Source organism: Vombatus ursinus, unplaced genomic scaffold (assembly GCF_900497805.2).
Source record: "Vombatus ursinus unplaced genomic scaffold, bare-nosed wombat genome assembly UNPS02000582.1, whole genome shotgun sequence".
NCBI lineage: Eukaryota > Metazoa > Chordata > Mammalia > Diprotodontia > Vombatidae > Vombatus > Vombatus ursinus.
The window spans coordinates 31,784,367-31,805,746 of NW_020940360.1; the positions used below are offsets into that span (position 1 = coordinate 31,784,367).

The window sequence follows — 21,380 nt, forward strand, 5'->3', positions numbered from 1 at the left end:
TTAAATATGCTACATCAATGATAAACAATTTATACACACTAAGGAAAATGTTATGTGTAATCAAGTCTCCCACAACTACCATGTGGAGTTACTCAGAATTGCTGAAAGCTATGCCTGTGCAGTGTAGACCCTAGAAAGCTATAAGTCTGGACCCAACAACCAACACTTTATCTATTATCTAAGAAATAGCCTAGCCAGTCTCAAAAAGGCACCATCAGGTTGGCCAGAGGTTGGTACATGTTTTGATCACAGTAATCATTACAGTTCACTTAGGAAACTGTATAGAAATTGTAAGGAGGGGAGTTAGTAGCCCGACCAAGGAAAGAAACTATAGATCCTTAAAGTATAAAAGTAGATAAGTAACTTTTCAAAATTATATGCAAAATACAGGCATAACCCATCTAACGTATTAATTTGTTCTATAAAAACATCTAGGCAAAATGTTATTACAAGGAATAAAAAGTTCCAAAAGAATAATGTTATAAACCAGTAGCTGGCTAAATGATATTATCAGCAGTCTCACAACTTTACTGTGGGATTTGCTTAATAAGATTGTAGCAAACTGGAATTGATTGGCACAAACTGAAAGAAGGCAGGCCTATACCAATTGTTTTAAGACATAACCTAGCAATGTATCAAGTGATCTGGCAGGATAGTAAAAGCTCATAACCACTATTATCCAGTGCTATTAATATGATCTTCTGAAGACTCACTGTGATCCTAAATATTCTCAGCCAGAAAATATCACATACTTTAACTCTGATGACAAATCCATTGTGAGAAAAAAAAATTTTTTAAAACATGACCATGAATTTTTTTGTGTCTAAGTAACAATCCCATAAATAGGAAACAACCACATTTTAAAATGTACAAAAAGGATACATCATTACCTGAAAAATCTAATCCTCAAACTCTTTCTTATATCTTGCTAACTCCTGTCACCTATCACCATTCCAACATATCCTAAGACACTAGGCAAATAATGTTTAATAACATTAAATTTAAGAGACTTTTTTTTAAGTCATGGAAAACAAAAAAATGCAGACTTAGAAATGTCTCCTGATAAAAATGTATCTTTTTCAATCCAATGTCAATGAGAAATCCACCCCACCAGCCAGAGTACCACAATCTCCTAGACTCCTCTCATATATCCAATTCCAACATGAAAAAGGTCAAATTTGCTGCCCTTTGAAGATTTGTTGAGAGACAAGATTAAAACCATGGAAGGGCAATCAGCCCTTTAAAACTTACTATTTACCTTAACAATTGTTCATATTAAAAATAAACAGAAGTGTGGCCTGAAAGATAGTTAAGTCAACAGGAAGGTCTAAAATTTAAGATAGAGAACATATTCAGAAGCAGAAACAATTATGCATAAGTGCAAAAAAGGATACATAAACAAAAGTATAGTATACACAGTTACAAACCGTATAGAACAAAAAGCACAGAGAAATAAAAGAGATGTAAAAGATAACTTAAAAGCCCCTGAAAAGGGGCAAAAACTAAAGAGGGAAAAAAGGCAGAACTACTTTTCTACCTTTATTGGTGTCTTAAATAGAAATACTGAACCTAAAGGACAAATACCAATACAAAGCCTGCTTAGTAGGTATGCAATCTTCTGATAAAACTATTAAGAAATGTGATAGACTTAGGCTTAATAAAATATCAAAAATACCTTATTAGCAAGGCAAAACTGAATACTAACTACTAAATAAAAATAGAATACTATAAATAAAAAATAGAATACTAAAACAAGTATAACAACAAAATCAAATCAATAACCCAGTTCTTTCTCAAGGGAGCTAAGAAACAAAAGGTCAATCAATCAATAAGCATTTATTAAGCATCTACTGTGTGCCAGGCACTGTGTTTAAGAGATGGATCATGTGTGATCATATGTGATATCATGAAACAAAATGGCAACTGGCTATGCTATATTTGTAACAAACCTCAACAAAAATCTTTGGATCAGGAATATGGCGGCTTCAACCTGACAAGGAAATAATTTTTCACTACTAACCAAGTTATTTGCTTTTCAAAAAAGAATGTGATATGAAAACCTGAATTAAGAAATGTTTGACCACATTCTTCCAGCAGAGGGCACAGTAAGGCCATAGTAAAACCAAAACAAGAGAAAGAAAAAGGGCGAAAAAATCTCCTAAAAGCCATTATATCCATCCTAAGTATTAAAGAACCCAATTTCTACTAATAAAAAATGCTAGTATACTATTTTTAGTAACTGTCTAAATGTTCCCAATATAATAATTCCGTGAATAACATGGCATGTTATTTTGTGAATAACAATATTCTGTGAAACATAGGTTATTTTACTTAACACATTTTGAAACTTAATATAAAAGAATTTAAGAATTAAATCCTTAAGCATTCATCAAGCTAAAACAAATATTTATGCTCCAGAAAAAATCTTTAAACAAATTACCTTTAAAAAAACATATATTGCATATATATGCACACATATATTTTAAAGGTAAATTGATAGATAGATGGATGGATGTTACTAGATCATTTGAAACAAATTTTTTCATTCAAATTCTTGCTTATTTATACAGGCAAAAATAGAAAGTCAAAACAGAGGCATTAACAACACCACTTCAAAGTCATTATTTGTTCTGTTACCTTTCAAGTTACAATTTAAGATTAGCACTGAAGGGATAATACTACTTTGGATTTTTACATAGAATCTTTCTGCCAAGGATTCCACCCATGCAAGTGCCAGTACATGAGGAGAAGTTGAAGCGATACAAAATGTTTTAGGAAAATACACTCAACAATTTTTTACTGAAGTCATTCTAGCAGGTAATATTATATCAAAACCAAATTGGAGAGTTACATCTTGCTGTTTTTTTTTTTTAATGCATAAAATGTTCACTAAATAATTAACGGGGACACACTGTAGGAAATACATTTTAGTATAGAAATATCAAATTGAAAAAAAGGTATTTTCTTTCCTCTCCCTACTAATAAGAAATGTAAAACACAAAACTGGCCAAAGAAAACATCCTTCCTTTTCTTATAATATCAATTTCAGTAAAAACAGATTTTAAATCCTAAGTATCTCTAACCTAATAGTAAAACATAACTGAAATATATATTATATATATTAAAGGATATCAAAAATTTTAATTCTTAAGAAAGAAGAAAAAGAAAGCTCACCAATTAAGTCTGAGTGATGAATAGTTAAAGGTGAAAGGAAAAAGGCATACCTAACTTAAAAACATATATGGGTATGAACCAAACTTACGTCCTGTTCATGAGGGTTCTGATTAAAGAATGCATGCTTTGTGAAATTCATCTCTTTAACGTCTATCTTCCTAACAACGTCATATACTTTTCTGACCTTGAACACCTGACTTCTTGGAGTTTTATTCCCATTGTAGCCCATATCAATTCCATTATTGGGAGAGGATGGGCCAATTCGAAAGACATGACAAAACATCCTCACAATCCTTAAGAGACTCTTCATTTGTGCTTCATAATTGCTAGACAGGCTGCAAGGAAAAGTAATATGGAACATATTAGATGCATTAAAATAAATCTGTAGCTCCAGATTTATTTTTAAAGATTTTCATTTATCCTATGGCCTGACTACCCATTTCATCTAATCTAAATGCAGCAAAATCTTCCTTACCTCTCGACATAATGAAGAAATTGAGTGTTCTACACATACAAATTACCAATGTTCAAAAAAACTTTTGAAAACAACAAATTAATAATGAACAAAAAATGTAAACATTTGCTCCTACAGAGTGGTTTATTTACGTACCTAGGTATATTTTTGTAATCTAAAAAGTTTGCTTTTCTATGAGTTGTTTACAAACAAATACACATATGGAAGTTAGGTTCTTAGGTCAACCCACAAGATCCTATTTAACCTGCAACATATTTTTGACAATTTAGATAGCATTGGAGGATTTTCAGTGCCCTCATGATGATCACGGTGGATATCAATTAAAATTGTACTAATTGTTATAAGGTCCTTCTCCACTACATTATCATAAGGAGAAACACCTCAATTCTTAAAGCTATGCCAATGACAAACTCTGACAGGTCCTCCCAAAACACAGAAAGGCTTCAAGTAAGGTCCCAGTCACAGAATTTATAACTCATGTCTAAGGATTACCCTAGCTAAGTTTGAAAAGGCTCATCACCAGAAGGTTAGCCAAAAGGTGATTCATCTTTGAGGGACAAGAAATTCACGAACACTATCTGCCAAGCAGTGAAAGATATGATCTGCATGAATGAAGGGAACAAATCAAGGATCACTAAAGTACTATATATAGCTGTAAGAAGTACAGGAAATGGACTCAATCTGTGTTATTCCTGATGACACACCCTAAAAGCAGTGACACTGACATATAAATCACTAATAGCAACTATCTTATCTTGGCTCTTTGCCTAAAGGCAGAATGCAAAATTGTGCCATCTCCTAGGAAGCACAAGTACTTTTCTCAAAATGTAATTATATCAGAAGCTGAATCAGCCTATTCCCAAGTTACTTTAGCCTATTCAATAAAATCTTTTTTTTTTTTTTTTTTTGCTGTATTTCAATGTCTTCTGACACTTTAGTATAAGATTCCCACTGAGTTGCTATGTCTTCTGGTTTGCTGGGTGCCAGAAAATAAAGCATTTGCTTTCCTAGTGATGTACCAATATTTCGTCAAAACACACTTCAATACACATCAAGGATCGGATTTCAATGGTATACTTAATTCCTCCATCAACAGAGAATCCCTCTAAATTTTAAATAGATGGATTTAATAACTTGCCCTTAAGGAGCTTTCAATTTAGACAGACAAAGACATAAACATGCAGAAAGTTAAATAAAACATCTTAAATAATATGTTAAAGCCACAGGAAAAAAATATTAAGATAAATACATGATTATCAATAAATTATAAAGACAATAATTACAGGCATTCAGAAGAGATAAGAACATTTCACGGAAGGAGCCACTCCTATCTAACTCAATCTCTTTAAGGCTTCTCTCATCTCCCTAAAGAAATTTAAAAGCAAAACTAGACAAAAATAAAAATGAAACATGGACAAAAGGACAAAGAAGGAATAAAAAGCATAGATGTTTTATTATGTACAACAAGGTTATTTATTATGGAGAATCAGATAAAGACAAGTTATAAACTTAAAGAGGAGGCAAGAAAAATAGAATGCTTATTTAATTATCAATATGCACCTCGATATGCACCTGTACAGGTAAAAGATTCTAGGAGCTGTCTGAAAGGAGAAAGATTGGTAAACTAAGATTCAAATGATATCCCAGGTAAAGCATACAGCCTAAAAGGAAGAAAATTATTTGGTAAACAGTGAACCAAGTATCTCACATCACTCAAGATGGCTTCTGCCACTGTCTGCACCTTCACCTCTATTTCACAGTAAGAGGTGAGTGACCTTTCCTTTTCCTTGCCAAGGCAAAACCCTCTACAAGCACAAGTGATCCCATTCCATCTTATTGTCTCCAACAGATTGATCCCTTTATCATTCTCAGTTCTCTCACTTATCTCCAATCTCTCCCAAGCTACCTCCATCCTCAAAAAAACCTCATCAGATCTAGCCATCCCCACTAGGTATTGTCCCATATCTCTCCTTTTTCCTGTTAAAATCCCTAATGAGGTCATCTACAACAAGTGCCTTCACTTCCTTTCTTCATACTTTCTTGATTCTATACAATCTGGCTTTTCATCTCATCATTCAATTAAAACTGCTCATTCCAAAATTACTAATAATCTCTTAATTGCCAATGCTAATGGACTTTTATCAATCCTCATCCTTCTTGACCCCTGTAGTCTTTGGCACTATAGATCACCCTTCTCTCTAATCTAGACTTCCATGACACCATTCTATCCTAGTTCTATATATTCCAACCTATCTGACCACTCTTTCTCGGTTTGCTTTGTTACAACTTCATCCAGGTCACACTTATCATGTGTGTCCCCCAGGGCTCTGTCCTGGGCCCTCTTTCCATCTCCCTCTACACTACTGTACTTGGTAATCTTATCAGTTCCTATGAACTTAATTATCATCTCTATGCTAATGATTCTCAAATATACTTACCCTACCCTAACCTCTCCGACCTACAGTCTGGAGTTTCCAACTGCCAAATGAACATATCAAACTCAATGTGTCGTAGACATTTTAAACTAAACATGTCAAAACTGAACTCGTTTCCTGCCCACCTCTGCCCACCCCCCTCCAAACCCTCTTCTTTTCAAAATGTCCCTCTATTTTCTTTTTTTTTGGAGGGGGGAAAGGCACTTGGGGTTAAGTGACTTTCCCAGAGTCACACAGCTAGTGAATGTTATGTGTCAGAAGCCAAATTTGAACTCAAGTCCTCCTGACTCTAGGGCCAGTGCTCTATCCACTGCACTACCTAGCTGCCCCTCCCTCTTACTTTCAAGGGTGCAATCAGACAGCTGGGGGCCCAGTGAATAGAGCACTGGGGCCAGGAGTGAGGAAGACCTGAGCTCTGTGTAACCCTGGGCTAGTCATTTAACCTCTGTAGTTTCTTCAACTGTAAATAGAGATAAAAATAGCAACTACCTCATAGCGTTGTTCTGAGAATTAAATGAGATAGTATTTGTCACTTAGTAGGAACTATATAAATGCTTATTTTCTTCTCAACCTACCAGTCACCCAGGCTCACAACCTCAGTGGTACCCTCAACTCCTCACTCTTACTTCCCATATCCAATCAACTGACAAGTCCTGTCATTTCTACCATCTTAAAATTTCTCCTATATGTCCCCTTGTCTGCTCTGACATTACAATCGCCTTGGGTGTTGGTCCTTATCATCTCACAGCTAGATTACTGAAATAGCCTTTTAGGGGTACCCTTACATCAAAAGTCTCTACCCACTCCAATCCATCCTCTCTACTCAGCTGTCAAAAAGATCTTCCTAAAGCCCAAATCTATGTCAGCCCCACCCCCCAACTCCTCCACTGAACTACTCCAGGGGTTGCCTATCACATCCAAGATCCCAAATAAAATCTTATTTGACTTTTAAAGTCCTTCATAACCTGGACCCTCCCACCTTTCAGGCTTCTTATACCTTACTTATCCCTACATACTCTGCAATTCAGGGATCCTGGTCACCCTGCTGGTCCTTACAGACACTCCACACCTCCTGACTCCAGGTATTTTCAGTAGCTCTCCCTCATGCTTAGAATTCTCTTCCTCCTCCTTTCCACTTCTTCCCTCAAGTGCCAGATAAAATCTTTATCTTCCATAAGAAGGCTTTCCCAATCCCCCTTAATGCTAGCTCTCTCCTTGATTATCTACAACTTATCCTAAATATATCCTTTTTATACATAGTTGTTTGCATGTTGTCTCCTTCATTGAATTGTGATCTCCTTGAGAGCAGGAACTATCTTTTGCCTGTCTTCATATCCCCAGTGCTTAGCACAATGCCTGGTACACAGTAGGTACTTGATAAATGCTTACTAATTATTGACAAAGAAGAAATATGAGGAAAATTCAGAAAAAAAGAAAGTGATCTAGGACGGTCCAATAAAAGGCACCGAAGCAAATGAAGACTGTAGTCTTGGTCTAAAAGTGTAAATTAAGAGCCCTGGGAACAGGGTTTTAATTCCAATAAAAGGAAAAGGTGACAGAGTGGGCAATGAAGGTAGAAGGTAAAAAAAAAACCATTAAGAGGTAGAGAATTCAATAAGATAATCATAAAAATACAATATTGACCAAGAACATATTCAAGGCTGGGGCTACAGGAAGAAAAAAGATGGTACATATAAGGAACACCTTCAGGCCTTCATCATTTAAGGAACACCTTCTCATTTGGCCTATAATGGCCTCCTAAATGGTCTTTCTGCTTCCAGTCCTACCCCTCTTCAAATTCAGTCTCCATATGGCTCCCAAAATAATCCAAGACATAGCTCTGATTCCTCTACTCAAAAATCTTAAGTGGTTCTGGATGGTCTACAAAATAAAATAAAAATACTTATTTTGGCCTTGTTAGGCCTAACACAATCTGGCTTCCACCTACCTTTCTAGGCTTATTTTACAGTTTTTCATTCATTATGGGGGGAATTGGGGGGGGGGGTTATGGAACCTCACCAGGGTGACAGAGGAACTCAAAATCATACCAAATTTGAATTACATAACTGGGTACATTTAGCCTGAAGAAATTTCAGGAAAGATATGAGTATCTTTCAAGTATCTGAAGGGCTATCTTGCAAACTTTTTTCATTTGATTTTAAAGGGCAAAACTAGAAATAACTGGTCAAAGTGACAAAAGGGCAGATTTCAGGTCAATATAAGTCAAAGTTTACCAATAATTAAAGCTCTCCAAAGGTAACATGGATTGTCTCACGAGGTACTGAATTGCCTATAATTGATTCAAGCAGAAAGTAGATAACCATTTGCCAAAGATGCTACAAGGCAGAGATGTCAAATATGCAGCCCATAATATTATCAAGTGCTGCCCAAACCAGATTAAAATGTAATTGGGAAATATTCAAGAAAACAAATAAAAATACAATAAAACATAGGTATTATTACATTTAAAAACTGAGTCAATATGTAAACCACAGGGATTCTTATATACAGTTTAGTGGCTCCCTGTTTCTACTAGAGTTTGACAACACTGCTGTATGGGATATTCATATCATTTTGGATTATATGAATACTTCAGTCTCTTTCAATTCCAAGATCATATGATTCTATATTACTCTTAAATACTGAAAAATCTACAGAGGTTCCTCATTTGCCTGCTAAATAATCAATCACCTGCTCCTGGAATTCAAGGCATGCTACAATCTAGCTCCAACCCACTCTGAAAATTTAATTTTTTGCACTGCTCTTCATCATGGACTTCTATTTTTCAGTCAAAAACTGAACTATTCTGTCCCCCACTTTCATCCCTCCCTCTGCTATCTCTGTGAATTTGCTCATGCTATCCATTATGCCTGAAATGAACACTCTCCCTTCTCCATCAACTAAAAGCTCTTCCTTCCTTCAAGGTTCAATTCAAGGGCCACTTTCACCTGCAGGTGAAAGTCATCTCACCCTCTTCAAGTTTCTCACAGCAATTTGTTCTAAACCCCTTCGCCATTCTGCTTTTGTCTCACTCCTCCATGTAGCATAGTTATTTGGGCAAGTCTGGGTCTTTTCACTCAATGTAGTCTAAGAATTTTGAAAGCAGTGTCTGTGATGCATTTATATGTCCAATTCCCAACACAGTTTCTTTTAGATGTCAGGCACTTAACAAATGTTTATTGTTGATGAACTGAACAAAGCTAGAACTAACCATGGACAAAAAAAAAAAAAAAAAGAATGACACCTTAGAAACAACTCTTCAAGTTTTCTTACTCCAAACATGATTTAAAAAAAAAAACCACTTTTCCTATAGGCCCATATAGTGCAGGAAAGAAAATTAACTCTATCTCCAGGTTTAATTTGAGTTGGTGATGGGTCAGCTGAGCTCATGAAGTCTTATAAACAGTACTCTCAAAGAATGGACAGAAAGGTATACAGTTAAAGGGTGGAAAGTTCACAGAGAACCAGGAGTTACACTGAAAATTCTCACAACTATAAGTTTTGTTCATATTGGTAGTTAACATTTCTATATTATTTCTCATATTTTCTTAGTATGAATTACCATTTCATTAACAATTCTAGTTAAATATTATGAATATGTTCATATCTACTCATTTGAGTAAGAAATCTGAAACTATCCTTTTAAACAAAATGAGATTAGTTTAAGCGCTTGACTGTCCTGTCTTTACTGTTCTGACTTTACTAAACATTAACATTTGATCAGTATATTATAATAACATTGTTAACAGATGGTATCCAAAAAAGTTAAATAATTCTTACAGAAAAGGCCCTAAAACAGATTAACCCAAAAAGTACAGCTTCCTGTTGAATTGTTTGCATTTTCAAATTCTTACCTAAGCAGCTTATGACCATTTGTTGTTGCAACTTCAGCAAGACTTGTCAGAATCTTTAGGTACTGGCTTTCACTTTGCTGAGACAAATGCTCCAAAACTTGTCGCAACTGAATGTTTTAGAAATTTCAAAAATGTAAATTAACATTATAGTAATATATACAAATTCTCTGGGATTAGTCAGTTACTCTTTTAAAAGCTAGACTAGAAGACAGTTTTCTGAAATGAAATTTTCCACTGGTAATTTCTCTTTCCCAGTTTCAGAAGCTCAAGAAGTAAGTCATTTATTTACCCTTTCATAATTTCTCTGCCCAGTCACATCAAAATGCTAATGGTAATCTCTCTGCCTAATGCCCTCACCTTTCAGAATAGGAAGACAGCAGCACCATAGTCTGAGTAATCATGGAAAAATACAGCAACTTTATGAAATTTGCTGAATTTTAAGTTTTGCAGTTTACCAAAGCAGTTACAATAGAGGCAGAAATTACAAAGTCAGTACACATCAAGCCTGACAGCAGAAACAAATATGAATATAGACTTGTAACTTATAGTTATCTTGTGTAATTTACAGTTACCTTACAGAAAGGCCAAAGACAGAGAGCACAGACCTAAAACACTATGAAATCATTGGCTGAAATCTAATTTATATTTGTTTAAAACTGGCAGCATAGTATAAGTTACTGGAAACTTGAACTTCACAGAACTTAGGCCATGAAAGATATTTATAAAATATTACATGTAAATTTAACAAAGCTTATGCATATACATATGCTTTTTACAAAATTTATTGTTACCATATTTTCTCGAAGGTCTTCATTCTGTGTCATTTGAATAATTGTTTGGAAAAGCCTAGGGTGATACTGAATTAATACTTCACAAGTCTCTCCATAGCCACCCTACAAAACATATTTAAAAATAAACTTTAAAAGTGAAATTCCTTTTAAAAATATATACTTCACACAATAAAAAGGTTTAGACTTGACCTCCCATGTAAAGGAAAAAAGTGAACAGTATTTATCTCACATTCTATTATGAAGAGTATAAGGATAATACAGAAAATCATACCTGTACACACAAATCCAGAGGGGTAACTCCATTTTTATCCGGCAGATATTTTGCTCCTCGTAAAAGAAGAATCTGTGCTGTGTCTCTCTGGCCATGACTGTATAAAACATAGAGTCAATAATAAAATGTATTCTTTTGTACTTAAAGCCTTTATTTATTATGAACTATTAATGGCTGATAGTCCAAAAAACCCCAGTTCTAGCTTTATTTCCTGCTCCTCAAAAGAAGCTGTCAGACTTTCTCAACCCGAGGCCACACCATCACTAAGACATGGAAATAGTCAATTAACATAGAAAATTTAATTTATAATCAGCTGACACTGCAGAACACTCTCTTATTCTTTCTTTATACTCTCTTCTCACTAGGTTTTTGGAGCACCATTTTCTCCTTATTTTCCTATTTGACTTCTCATTCTCCTTTGATGAATCCTCATCCAGGTCATGCCCTGTAACCCTGCACATCCCACAAAGCTATGTCCTGGGCCCTCTTTTCTCGTCTCCTCTCTCTTCCTTCTCCCCACAAATAAGTGACACTTGTTTCCTTGCTATTCCATAACACTCCACTTCTCAGCTCTGGTAATTTTCTGACTGTCCTTCATGCGGGGAATGTTCTCCCTCATCTCTACCTCCTGGCTTCCCTGGCTTCCCTGGCTTCCTTCAATCCCAGACAGAATCTCATTTTTTACAAGAAACCTGTCCTAATTCCTCTTAATTCTAGTGCCTTCCTTCGGTTAACTTATTTATCCTGTAGATAGCTAATTTGTACATATTTGTTTGCTTGTTGTCTCTCCCAATAGATTGGGAGCTCTTTGAGGGCAGGGACTGTCTTCGCCTTCCTTTGGATCTTTACCACGTAGCACAGTGTCTGGCACACAGTAGGCAATTAATAAATGCTTACTGAGTTGCCTAGGGCAACTAAGAATGGTTCTTGACTATGTCTTTGGAGACTTTCCACTATTCCTTTGTCAGCCTCCTCCTTTTTTCCCCCAGCCTCATCTTGATCCTCTTTCCCAAACCAGTGATCTTCAAATAAAGCCTATACAATCACTTCTTGGATATGATGTAGAAGGGATTATAATTCAGGTATAAGCTGGCCTCAGGTACAAATGTCCTCTAAGGTCCCTTCTGACTCTGAGATTCTATGCTTTGCACTTTCCATTTCCCATTTTTAATTTCCCAGGTGCCACATACTGCTTTTACTGCTTCCCCTTCAGGCCTCATAAAGTACTTTATTTTGTGCCTAATGTACTTAACTTGTATTATTAATTATTTATGTATTTGCCATGTCCCTGTTATACTCTACAAAGGAGACTCTGTTCTTATCTAAATTTCATAGCTCCCCTAGCACAGTGCTAAGCATTTTAAAAATTTTTGTTGAAATGAGGTTCATTCTACTCTAAATAAGCCTTATCTCCATCAAACATACCTCCTAAAGAAATATTCTTCTACTTCTCCATGACTCCTAAAGAAAAATTCTTAAATGAGAATAGTTTATTTTAATAGTTTATAAAACAAGCATTTTAAAAGGCTGCTTTTTCTACTCGTTGGAAACACATATTTTGGATTTGTTTTTGATACTGTGCCCCAAGCTCAAATTTGCAAACTTGTTCCTCCACAATCCTGGTATCCTTAAGAAGCCTCATTGCCCTGATTTTAAAGACACTCACCTATCAAGACCACCATTCTACTTTTAGCCTCCCACTCCACCCAACATACTCAGCTTAGGATTCACTTCCTCCTCTATCTTCTCTGCTAAGCCACTGTACCTGGCTCAGTATAAGGAACCAATTCCCTTCATCATTTGCTTCACTTTCTCCCTTACCACTTTTTTTTTTAAGGATCAGAAGAAACTGGAAAAGGGAATTTAGTTCCAGTCCATTTTTCTTCTAATGGAACTGAAACCAGATGATCTCTGCTGTGCCATCTGCTGGTGCAGTGTTAGCTTGGGAATGGCGGCTACCACCACCTTCCAGAGATCTTGATAACCAGTACATACAGACTACAAAAATCTAAAAGTGACATTAAAAACTACTGATTTTAAGAAAAATTCAATCTCTGGGCCAGGAGTTCTTAACCTTTTTTTGCATCATGGAAAACTCTAGCAGTCTGGTGAGGCCTATGAACCCCTTCTGAGAATAATGTTTTCAAATGTATAAAATAAAATATATCAGATAACAAAGGAAACCAATTATATTCTTCTGTTATTTGAAATAAACAAGAAGTTAGGTGACAATGCTGCTAAATTTCAAAGAATGAAGCCAACTGCTAACATATCAGACAGCCTCACTCTTCTCAGTGAAGTAGGCTATCATAGTTGTTTTCGGAAATAAGAGAGAGAAACAATAAGAAAGAAATAGAAATGTTTTCTAGCAGCAAGGAAGCCATTTACAGTTATACAACAAATTTGTTGTAGGTGAAGTTATTTCAATTTAATGATTTTTCTTCAGGAACGCTCAACAACCCTAGAGCAGGAACAGAGAAAACAGATGGTGTAAATTTCCCAAGGATGATGAATTACAGGGTGGAAACAATGCAAGGTCAAAGAGGCAAGGCATTTGAAGATATATACTAGGATAATAGTCAAGTGATTAACCATGGAGACAAGGCTAGCATGGAAATGAGTGAAGCAAGAGTATGGAAGATAAATTGGCAGAATGCATTAAGGGACCAAAAGTCACAATAAAAGCAAAGGGTATGTTTAAGATAAAAGAGGTAAAATTTCAAAGTTCTAGATCTTAGATGAAAAGAAATTTTGAGAAATGGTAAATTCTAATGTGACACCACGGCTGAAGTAAGATGGAAAATGAGGGTATTTTAGTTGAGAAACCTGAAAAAAATTAAAATCAAGATCATAGGGTTTTAGTTTCCTTTTGTTTTGTTGGGGAAAGAGGTAAGGCATTAATGTACATAATGAACATAAGCCAAATATTAATTTTGGGTGGAATATGGCTTGCAGGTGAGCAGATGACAGCAACAAGGATGGTAATTAGGGTTAGAATAATTTGGAAGTGACAATAGGAAGCATGGACTGCATAGAAATGAGTAATAGCTTTCTAAGTCTGAGTATCAGATTGCATGCTAAAGGTTTTTTGGAATAAAATGATTCTAACATTCATTCTATGTGTAGATTATCCTTCCCAAGTGAAAGTAATTTAAATCTGTCAATTGAGTCACAGCACATATAAATGCTGGGCTTTTTTTTTTTAAGGTACCTTAGAGTTATCCAGTAATTTTTTCAACTATCCTTTGTTCAATTAGTAGTACAAGAAACAGGCAAAAGTTTCTAACTCTTCCTGATTAGTCTTTTGGGCCCTTCTTACAAGGACTGCTTGGCTTACTAAGTTCCTTCTCTGTCTCAGAGGAGTTGCTCTGCACTAAGTAGACGTCTATTTGGACGGTTACAGCTAGTGTTTGCTTATGAATATAATGGCTCCAACTTCAGAGGACAGAATTGAAGAGTCAATCAATGAATATAATGGTAGAATAGAAAGCATGCTGATTTCATAGAGGATACAAAGTGTTATGAAATGAAAGGTCACTGGGAAACAAATTGAAGTAGAAACAAAATATAACTTCTGCCACTCCACTTAACAGTGACACTGATTACAGAATTCAGCATTAAGCTAAGCAGTATGACGGAGAAGGAAATGACAAACCACTCCAGTATCTTTGCCAAGAAAACCCCATGGACAGTTGGTCTACAGGGTCATGAAGAGTCCGACACGACTGAATAATTGAAGAACAATGATAGGAGAAAAGCCAAAGTCTACAGGATAGAAACCAATTCTGAAAAGAACAATTTTCAATAGGATGACTCCAAACAGGGTCTAGGATTCTGAGAATGAAGATAACAGAACAAGCATGATGAAGCAGCCTTGTGTAATGGAAAGAGTACTGGATTTAGAATCAGAGGCCTAGGTGGGAACCACAGCCCTGCTACTCTAGTTGGGGGACTCTAACCAACTAAGTTCACTTTTTTTGGGCCTTAAGCATCCTCAATTCACAAATGAAAACGTAATGATTCCTAGATCCCTTAGAAACATTACGCTTGTTACAGACATAAGTACTTGTTAATTAACAAGGTTATTATGCAAGCATTTCATATGACAGAAAATATGCAGTAATCTGAATATTAAAAAGGCGAGCTTGGACAGTCAAGAAAAATATACAAAGTATATCATATACTTCAAGAAACTTCCTTGGTTGCCAAGGAAGTGGGTGTGAGTGGTACTCCTGAAAAAAAAACCAAAAAACAAAAACCAATAATTATAGATCTAGTAAAACATTCTTGAATTACCTCTCAATTTCAACTTATTTTCAGTCCAGTTTTATCATTTTACAACTCTATACTTTGTCTGCAAATTTAACTTACTCTATTTTCCACATATTGCCCTAAGAAAATACATGAGGTTTGTTGTTCCACTTCGATCTCCCTTCCAGAATAATGAATTTATTTTTTACGTATAATTCTAACTTCAGGTTTACTTCACAATCATTTCCTCCAAAGGTCTAAAGTTCACTTGTGCTACACTTAAAAGCAAGAATAAAAGCATAAGAAGGTAGTGAAAGATTCAATCATAATAACACATAATACAATCATAATAACAGCTCCCAGGAATACTGCCCAGTGCTCAACAATGTGGTATCATAATGTTTTATTTCTAAAAGACTCTAAAATACCATAACATTATGTAAGATACTTTCCAAAAATCCAATCCTCTTATAATTAGATCTGAGTTCAGAGAAACAATGTATAAAATGATCCATAATTGTGAGGCACAAAAAAAAAAAAAACAAAAACACACAATTCTTAAGAATCAGAAACAGGGACAGCTAGGTGGTGTAGTAGGTAGAGTTCCGGCCTTGGAGTCAGTAGGACCCGAGTTCAAATCCGGCCTCAGACACTTGAAACTTACTAGCTGAGTGACCCTGGGAAAGTCACTTAACCCCAACTGCCTCACCAAAAAAAAAAAAAAAGAAAGAATCAGAAACCAAAAACTCTAAGCATATAAATTTCTAGAAAAGAAAATACACCATTCTAGGTTCTGACAAGACTGTGGCCTAGAAGATAGAGACAATACATTGTTTCAATCTAATCAAAGTGATTTTGTAGAATTAGATTCTTATAAATTCTATGAAAAGAGAAAAGTAACCCCCTCTGTTAACAGACATCATCTCAAGTCTAATGGTTGACCAAGAAGAAAAAAATAACATAAACAGGATCTTTCTAGAACTTGAGTACTCTTGGGCTTCCCAACCATGATTAGTCATTTTTAGTAAGAGCAAAAAAGAATTTCCTTGAGATAGTTGGATAAAAGTTAGACCAGAGTTAGACAAGACTGTTAAGCCAAAAAAAAACAGTAAGCGAGTAAGAGACTGACTATGATGGAAATGATATATGAGTGATAATCTAAAAGACACTGGAAAGATAAATAGTGGGTATTGGTAGGCTACAGTATATTATCAATAACTTGCTTGGCAGACATGGCATAAGAGACATTATCAAGAACACGTATGTGTCAGAGGTTTGTCAGTCAGGTAATGAAAGCAAGGAATAACAGACAGACAGCCAAAGCAGTGCACTAGTAGCCACAAAATACTTAGAAGACTCAGGAAAGGTCTCCAATGCACCTTCCCTGGATAACTTAAGGAAAAACACAGGAAAGAATCAAACAGGATAGATGAAAGAAAGGATCTTGGAAAGATTGTGATCTACATTGGCAGAGGAAAATACCCACACTGAGCCATTCGAATATGAAATCAGACTGTGTAGCTCTGTCTACATGGAAGAAAAGTATTGGGGAAGTGACACTGAAGCTGATAGCTCCCCAACAGGACTACTTGAATGCCGTCCAGAGCAACATCGTGTTGCTTCTACCAGACATTTCTCGGTATCACAGTATGTTTCTAACTTTCAGAAGGCAAAAACATAGAGAATATCTGGTCCAACTCTCCTTCATTTTACAGAGGTAAATGAGGAATGAAGCCTAAGGAAACAGGAGGAGCAGGCCAAATAACCTGCCCAAGGTCACATTAGATAGATAAAAGCAAAGCCAGGGCAAGAACTCAGGTTTTCTGATTCCCAATTCAGTGTTCTCGCCACTGTAACAAATTTTTCACTTAGTTATATGCATGGAAAGAAGAAAACATTTTAAATTTCAACACAGGACGTAAGATAAATTAGATTATCACTGCAGCGATCATTAGTAGTTGTAACAATAATGTTGTCTACAGAAGCGATCTATGAGAAAAATAGGTGTTTTTGGATTATTACAAGTAATTATTTAATTTACCAAAAATTGCTATGGGGTGGAACAAAAAAAATGTAAAGAGAAAACTGATTCCCAGAAAATGTAAATGACTTAATTAAGGTATTTTGCAACAATAAGAAGAATGAGAATTTAAAATTCTCTTTCAGATAAGCATGCTAGTGATAAGACCATGTCTCTTAAAAGGTATATACTGCACAAAAAGTACACCATACTTAATATGAAGCAAAATTAGATTTGAAGTTTTTAAGTCCCGTTTTTTTTTTACCGTTAAATATTGTTTTTGAAAATTATTTTAAAAAATAAAATACCATACCTGCAAGCAAAATACAGTGGGGTAGCTCCAGACACATTTGGCCTATTGATATCAGCACCACTGTCTAGTAAGCACTGCACTGTCTGAAGGGAAAAAAATAGAGTCAAAATAAAGCTAGAGAACAAAAGAAAGCATGCCATCTTCAATTTATATATGAACTGCAATACATATAAGATCTCATTCACATTCAAAAAAATTCCTAAAATTTAAGGGTTTCTACATGTTTTTTAAAAAGCCATCTTTAGAATTTCTCATATTCAACAGTAATCTACCAAAGCCTCACTATAAAATAATTTACTCTAGTGAAGAATTCTGTATGAGCTAAGTCTGTCTTAGTCCATATATGATGGCATTGACTACACAAGACATGCAATAACATGATCCTATAAGCACAGATTCCCTAAGGATCCCAGGATAGGAAGGGACCTCAGAGGCCATCTAGACCAGCACTTGTTCAACTTTTTCCACTTGCAACCCCTTTAGCGCTTCTTGAACTATGGGTCCTGACCCCATATAGGCTCATGACCCACAGTTTAAAAAATTCTAGACCAACTCGTACTTACAGAAGAATGCTTTCTGTGAAATCCTCCAACAAACAGTCATCCAGCCTTTGGCTTCCAGTGACAGAAGGAATGAGCTCAAAGTATTTATCAAGCACTTACTATGAGCCAAGCATGGTTCTAGGCACTGAGCAAAGCAACCCATTTCACTTTTGCATAGTTCTGATTATTAGGAAGCTTTGCCTTACATCAAGTTTCAAATTTCACTCTTTTTCTCCAGAGTGAACACTGTTCAACTGATCCAGCTGTAGCATAATCCTGAGACACTTCATCATCCCCCTCACCATCATCTGGATCCTCTCCAGCTTATTAATGTCCTTCCTAAATCTGGTACCCAGAAACTGAATACTCCTGATGTGATCTGATCAAGGCAGAGCAAAGCAGGACCCTCTTGGGTTTGATATGAGGCCTCTCTTAAAGTAGCCTAAGAAGATCACATTAGCTTTTCTGTGGGCATATTAGTATTGATCAAACTAAGTCTGTAAAATCCATTAAAACCCTCAGAACTTTTCCCACAGAAATTGCTGTTTTTCTACATCTCACTGAAATATTGATTTACAACTTATAACATGACTTTAAATGTATGACTTTATACTTATTCCCTTTGTATTTTATCTTGGAATTGGCACGACCTTCTAGCTTTGTCAAAGTCTGCTTGGATCCTGACTCTGTCATACAAACTTTAGCTATGATAACAACGATAATAACAAAAAGTTAGCATTTACATACCACTCTAAAATTTTCAAAGCATTTTACATGTTAACCAACTTGATCCTCGCTACTACTCTGTGAAGCAGCTATACTCTTTACTTCCTGCCATTTGAAAATTTCAGAAGCAAACCATTTATAAATTTATCCAAGCTAATGACAGATGCTTATCAAGGAGGCAAAGGTAAAACAACTTGTAATACATGAATATAATGTTATTACCGTAGTGTATAAAATGATGAATATAATGAATTAAAAGAAACATGAAGACCTGTAAGAACTGATGCACCAAGGAAGAAATATACATAATGACTTTAACAATGTAAATGGAAAAAAAACAAAAGCAATAAAACTTAATGTTGTATAATTTTAATATCCAAACTAAGCCCTAGAAAAAGTTGAGAAAATGCAACTCATCCCTTCACTGCAGAGGTGGCAGATTACAGATGTAGAATAGTGAATACAATGGCAAACAATGTCAATGAATTAATAAGTTTTGTTGACCTGCCTTTTTTTTTTCTTTTTAAAGTTTTGTTACAAGGGATGGATGGCCGTTGGGTAGGAAAATAGGGAGTAGAAAGGATAAATTCAGAAATAAATGTAATGTAAAAACAAAAACCATTAATAAAGTAAGATAAAAATTTTAAAATATATACATTGAATAACAGAAAGTAAAAAACAAATCCCTGATGTGTTCCAAAAGACTGCCTGCCAAACTGACATAAAGAAATGACTGTAACCTTGGGGTACAGTCATCCAACCACTTCTGAACTCACTTAACCATACTCCAGTCTAGTCCATATGTCTCCATCTCATCTATAAGAATAGCAAAGACTGTCACATGCTTTGCTGGAATCTAAGCAAACTGTCTACAAGACAAGTCCCCTATGTACCTATCCAGTTAAACCCTGCCAACAAAGGAAATTAGATTAGATTGGCAAAGAGACATCCTTGAAGAAACTATGCTTGTCATTTCCAAATATCACTTTTTAAATATTTTCTAATTGTTTCTTTAGTAATACATACTAAAACTCTGCCAAAATCAAAGTTGAATCATTTATAGACTACATTCCTCTTTTTTGAAAAATCTGCTTGATATATTTGCATTTCTTCAATACTATAACATTTCTTCAGTTCTCCATGATCTTTGAAAAATCACTTCAGCAATCATATCCACCAGTTCATTCAAAACCCTGGGATATAGTTCTTCTGGGCCTAGTGACCTAAATTCATCAAGGGCAACTAACTATTCTTTTACTAGCTCTTTACTCATCTTGGAACTGAAGGATATGGCATTCTATTTACCTATAGGCATTATTTTGCTGACTTATCCAAATACTGATGGATGGTCCTGACAACCCAATTTTGACTCAAGAAATAGTGAGCCCCTATGTATTACTGTAGAAAACAGAAAAATAATTAGTTTATTTCTTTGCTTCCTCAAAATGCTCAAAAGAAAAATAGTAATAGTAACCAAAATAGTTTTGGAAATAGAAAGTAGTTGGAGCCTGACTTTCTAAAATTAGTTGTTCCTAAAATTTAAGAGTTCATATCAATTTGATTTGAGAAGATTAAATCATATTTTGGCTTTACTAACGTTTTCTAACCTATGTAAATCACAACCTGGATGAAAAATGTCCATTTTACAAATTAACACGCAGTTGGACGACCAATTTATTGAGTCATCAGGTAAGATATCATATGTACCTAGGCACATATATCTAGGTTATAAGCACTACAAGTGGACAATGAGTTAGGAACAGAATTGTACTGGAAGAAGAGAGGTGACTAAATTATATTCGGAAACACATTCAGTGCTTTTCAAAATCTGCATCCTGATGCAAAATCCCATTTTTTAAAACACTAATTTTCCTAAGCAATGGTGGTAAGCTTTAGAATATCACACTCTTGGAATAATCAGATTTGAGAGACAGCCAAAGGATTCATTTTTAGAGGAATATTGGCAAATTCATTCTCCTACTAAAATCCTATTCCAAAATTTGGGGCATGGAAGTGATGCTCAAAGGCTACAACAATGAAGGGTGAAGTACCATTTAAAAACTTCAAATCACATTATAATGCAGCTATCATCAAAACTATTTGCGTCTGGTCAAAAATAGCTAAGTAAATCAGTGGATCAGAATAGACAAGGAAAAAATCAGAAGTAAAAATGGAAAACATATATCACCTTGAGAATTCATTATTTGACAAAAATTCCAGGAAAATTATAAAGTAGTCGAGCAGATGTTCAGACCGTGATCTTATAGTATATGCCAAAATAAACTCAAAATGGATATATGACCTGAATATTGAAGGTCATATCATAAAATAATCGGAAATTAACAAGATCGGGTAACTTTCACAACTATCACTAAGAGTTAATTTCTAAAGAAATTGAGGTGAATGATCACAAAAATTAAAATAAAAAATTTTTAATTATATGAATAAAGAAAAGTTTTTAAATGTACAGAATTAATGCAACTCAAAATGCTCAAAAGAAAAATAGTAATAGTAACCAAAATAGTTTT

General features: G+C 35.1%; 1 protein-coding gene across 3 annotated transcripts in view; it reads right to left on the minus strand.

Annotated features, from left to right (window-relative positions):
* The window catches only part of HACE1 (HECT domain and ankyrin repeat containing E3 ubiquitin protein ligase 1), an 88,301-nt gene that overhangs the window by 40,239 nt on the left and 26,682 nt on the right, over positions 1-21,380 (minus strand). Inside the window, exons 7-11 of one of the 3 annotated variants that reach the window (XM_027856267.1) lie at positions 17,585-17,667; positions 11,001-11,097; positions 10,730-10,831; positions 9,939-10,045; positions 3,359-3,509 (exon numbers count right to left, since the gene is read on the minus strand). In XM_027856267.1, the coding sequence (XP_027712068.1) occupies positions 3,359-3,509; positions 9,939-10,045; positions 10,730-10,831; positions 11,001-11,097; positions 17,585-17,667 (540 nt within the window). Of the gene's footprint in view, positions 1-3,262; positions 3,510-9,938; positions 10,046-10,729; positions 10,832-11,000; positions 11,098-17,584; positions 17,668-21,380 lie in introns of all 3 variants that reach the window. The other 2 variants (XM_027856257.1, XM_027856278.1) reach the window with 2 other exon arrangements.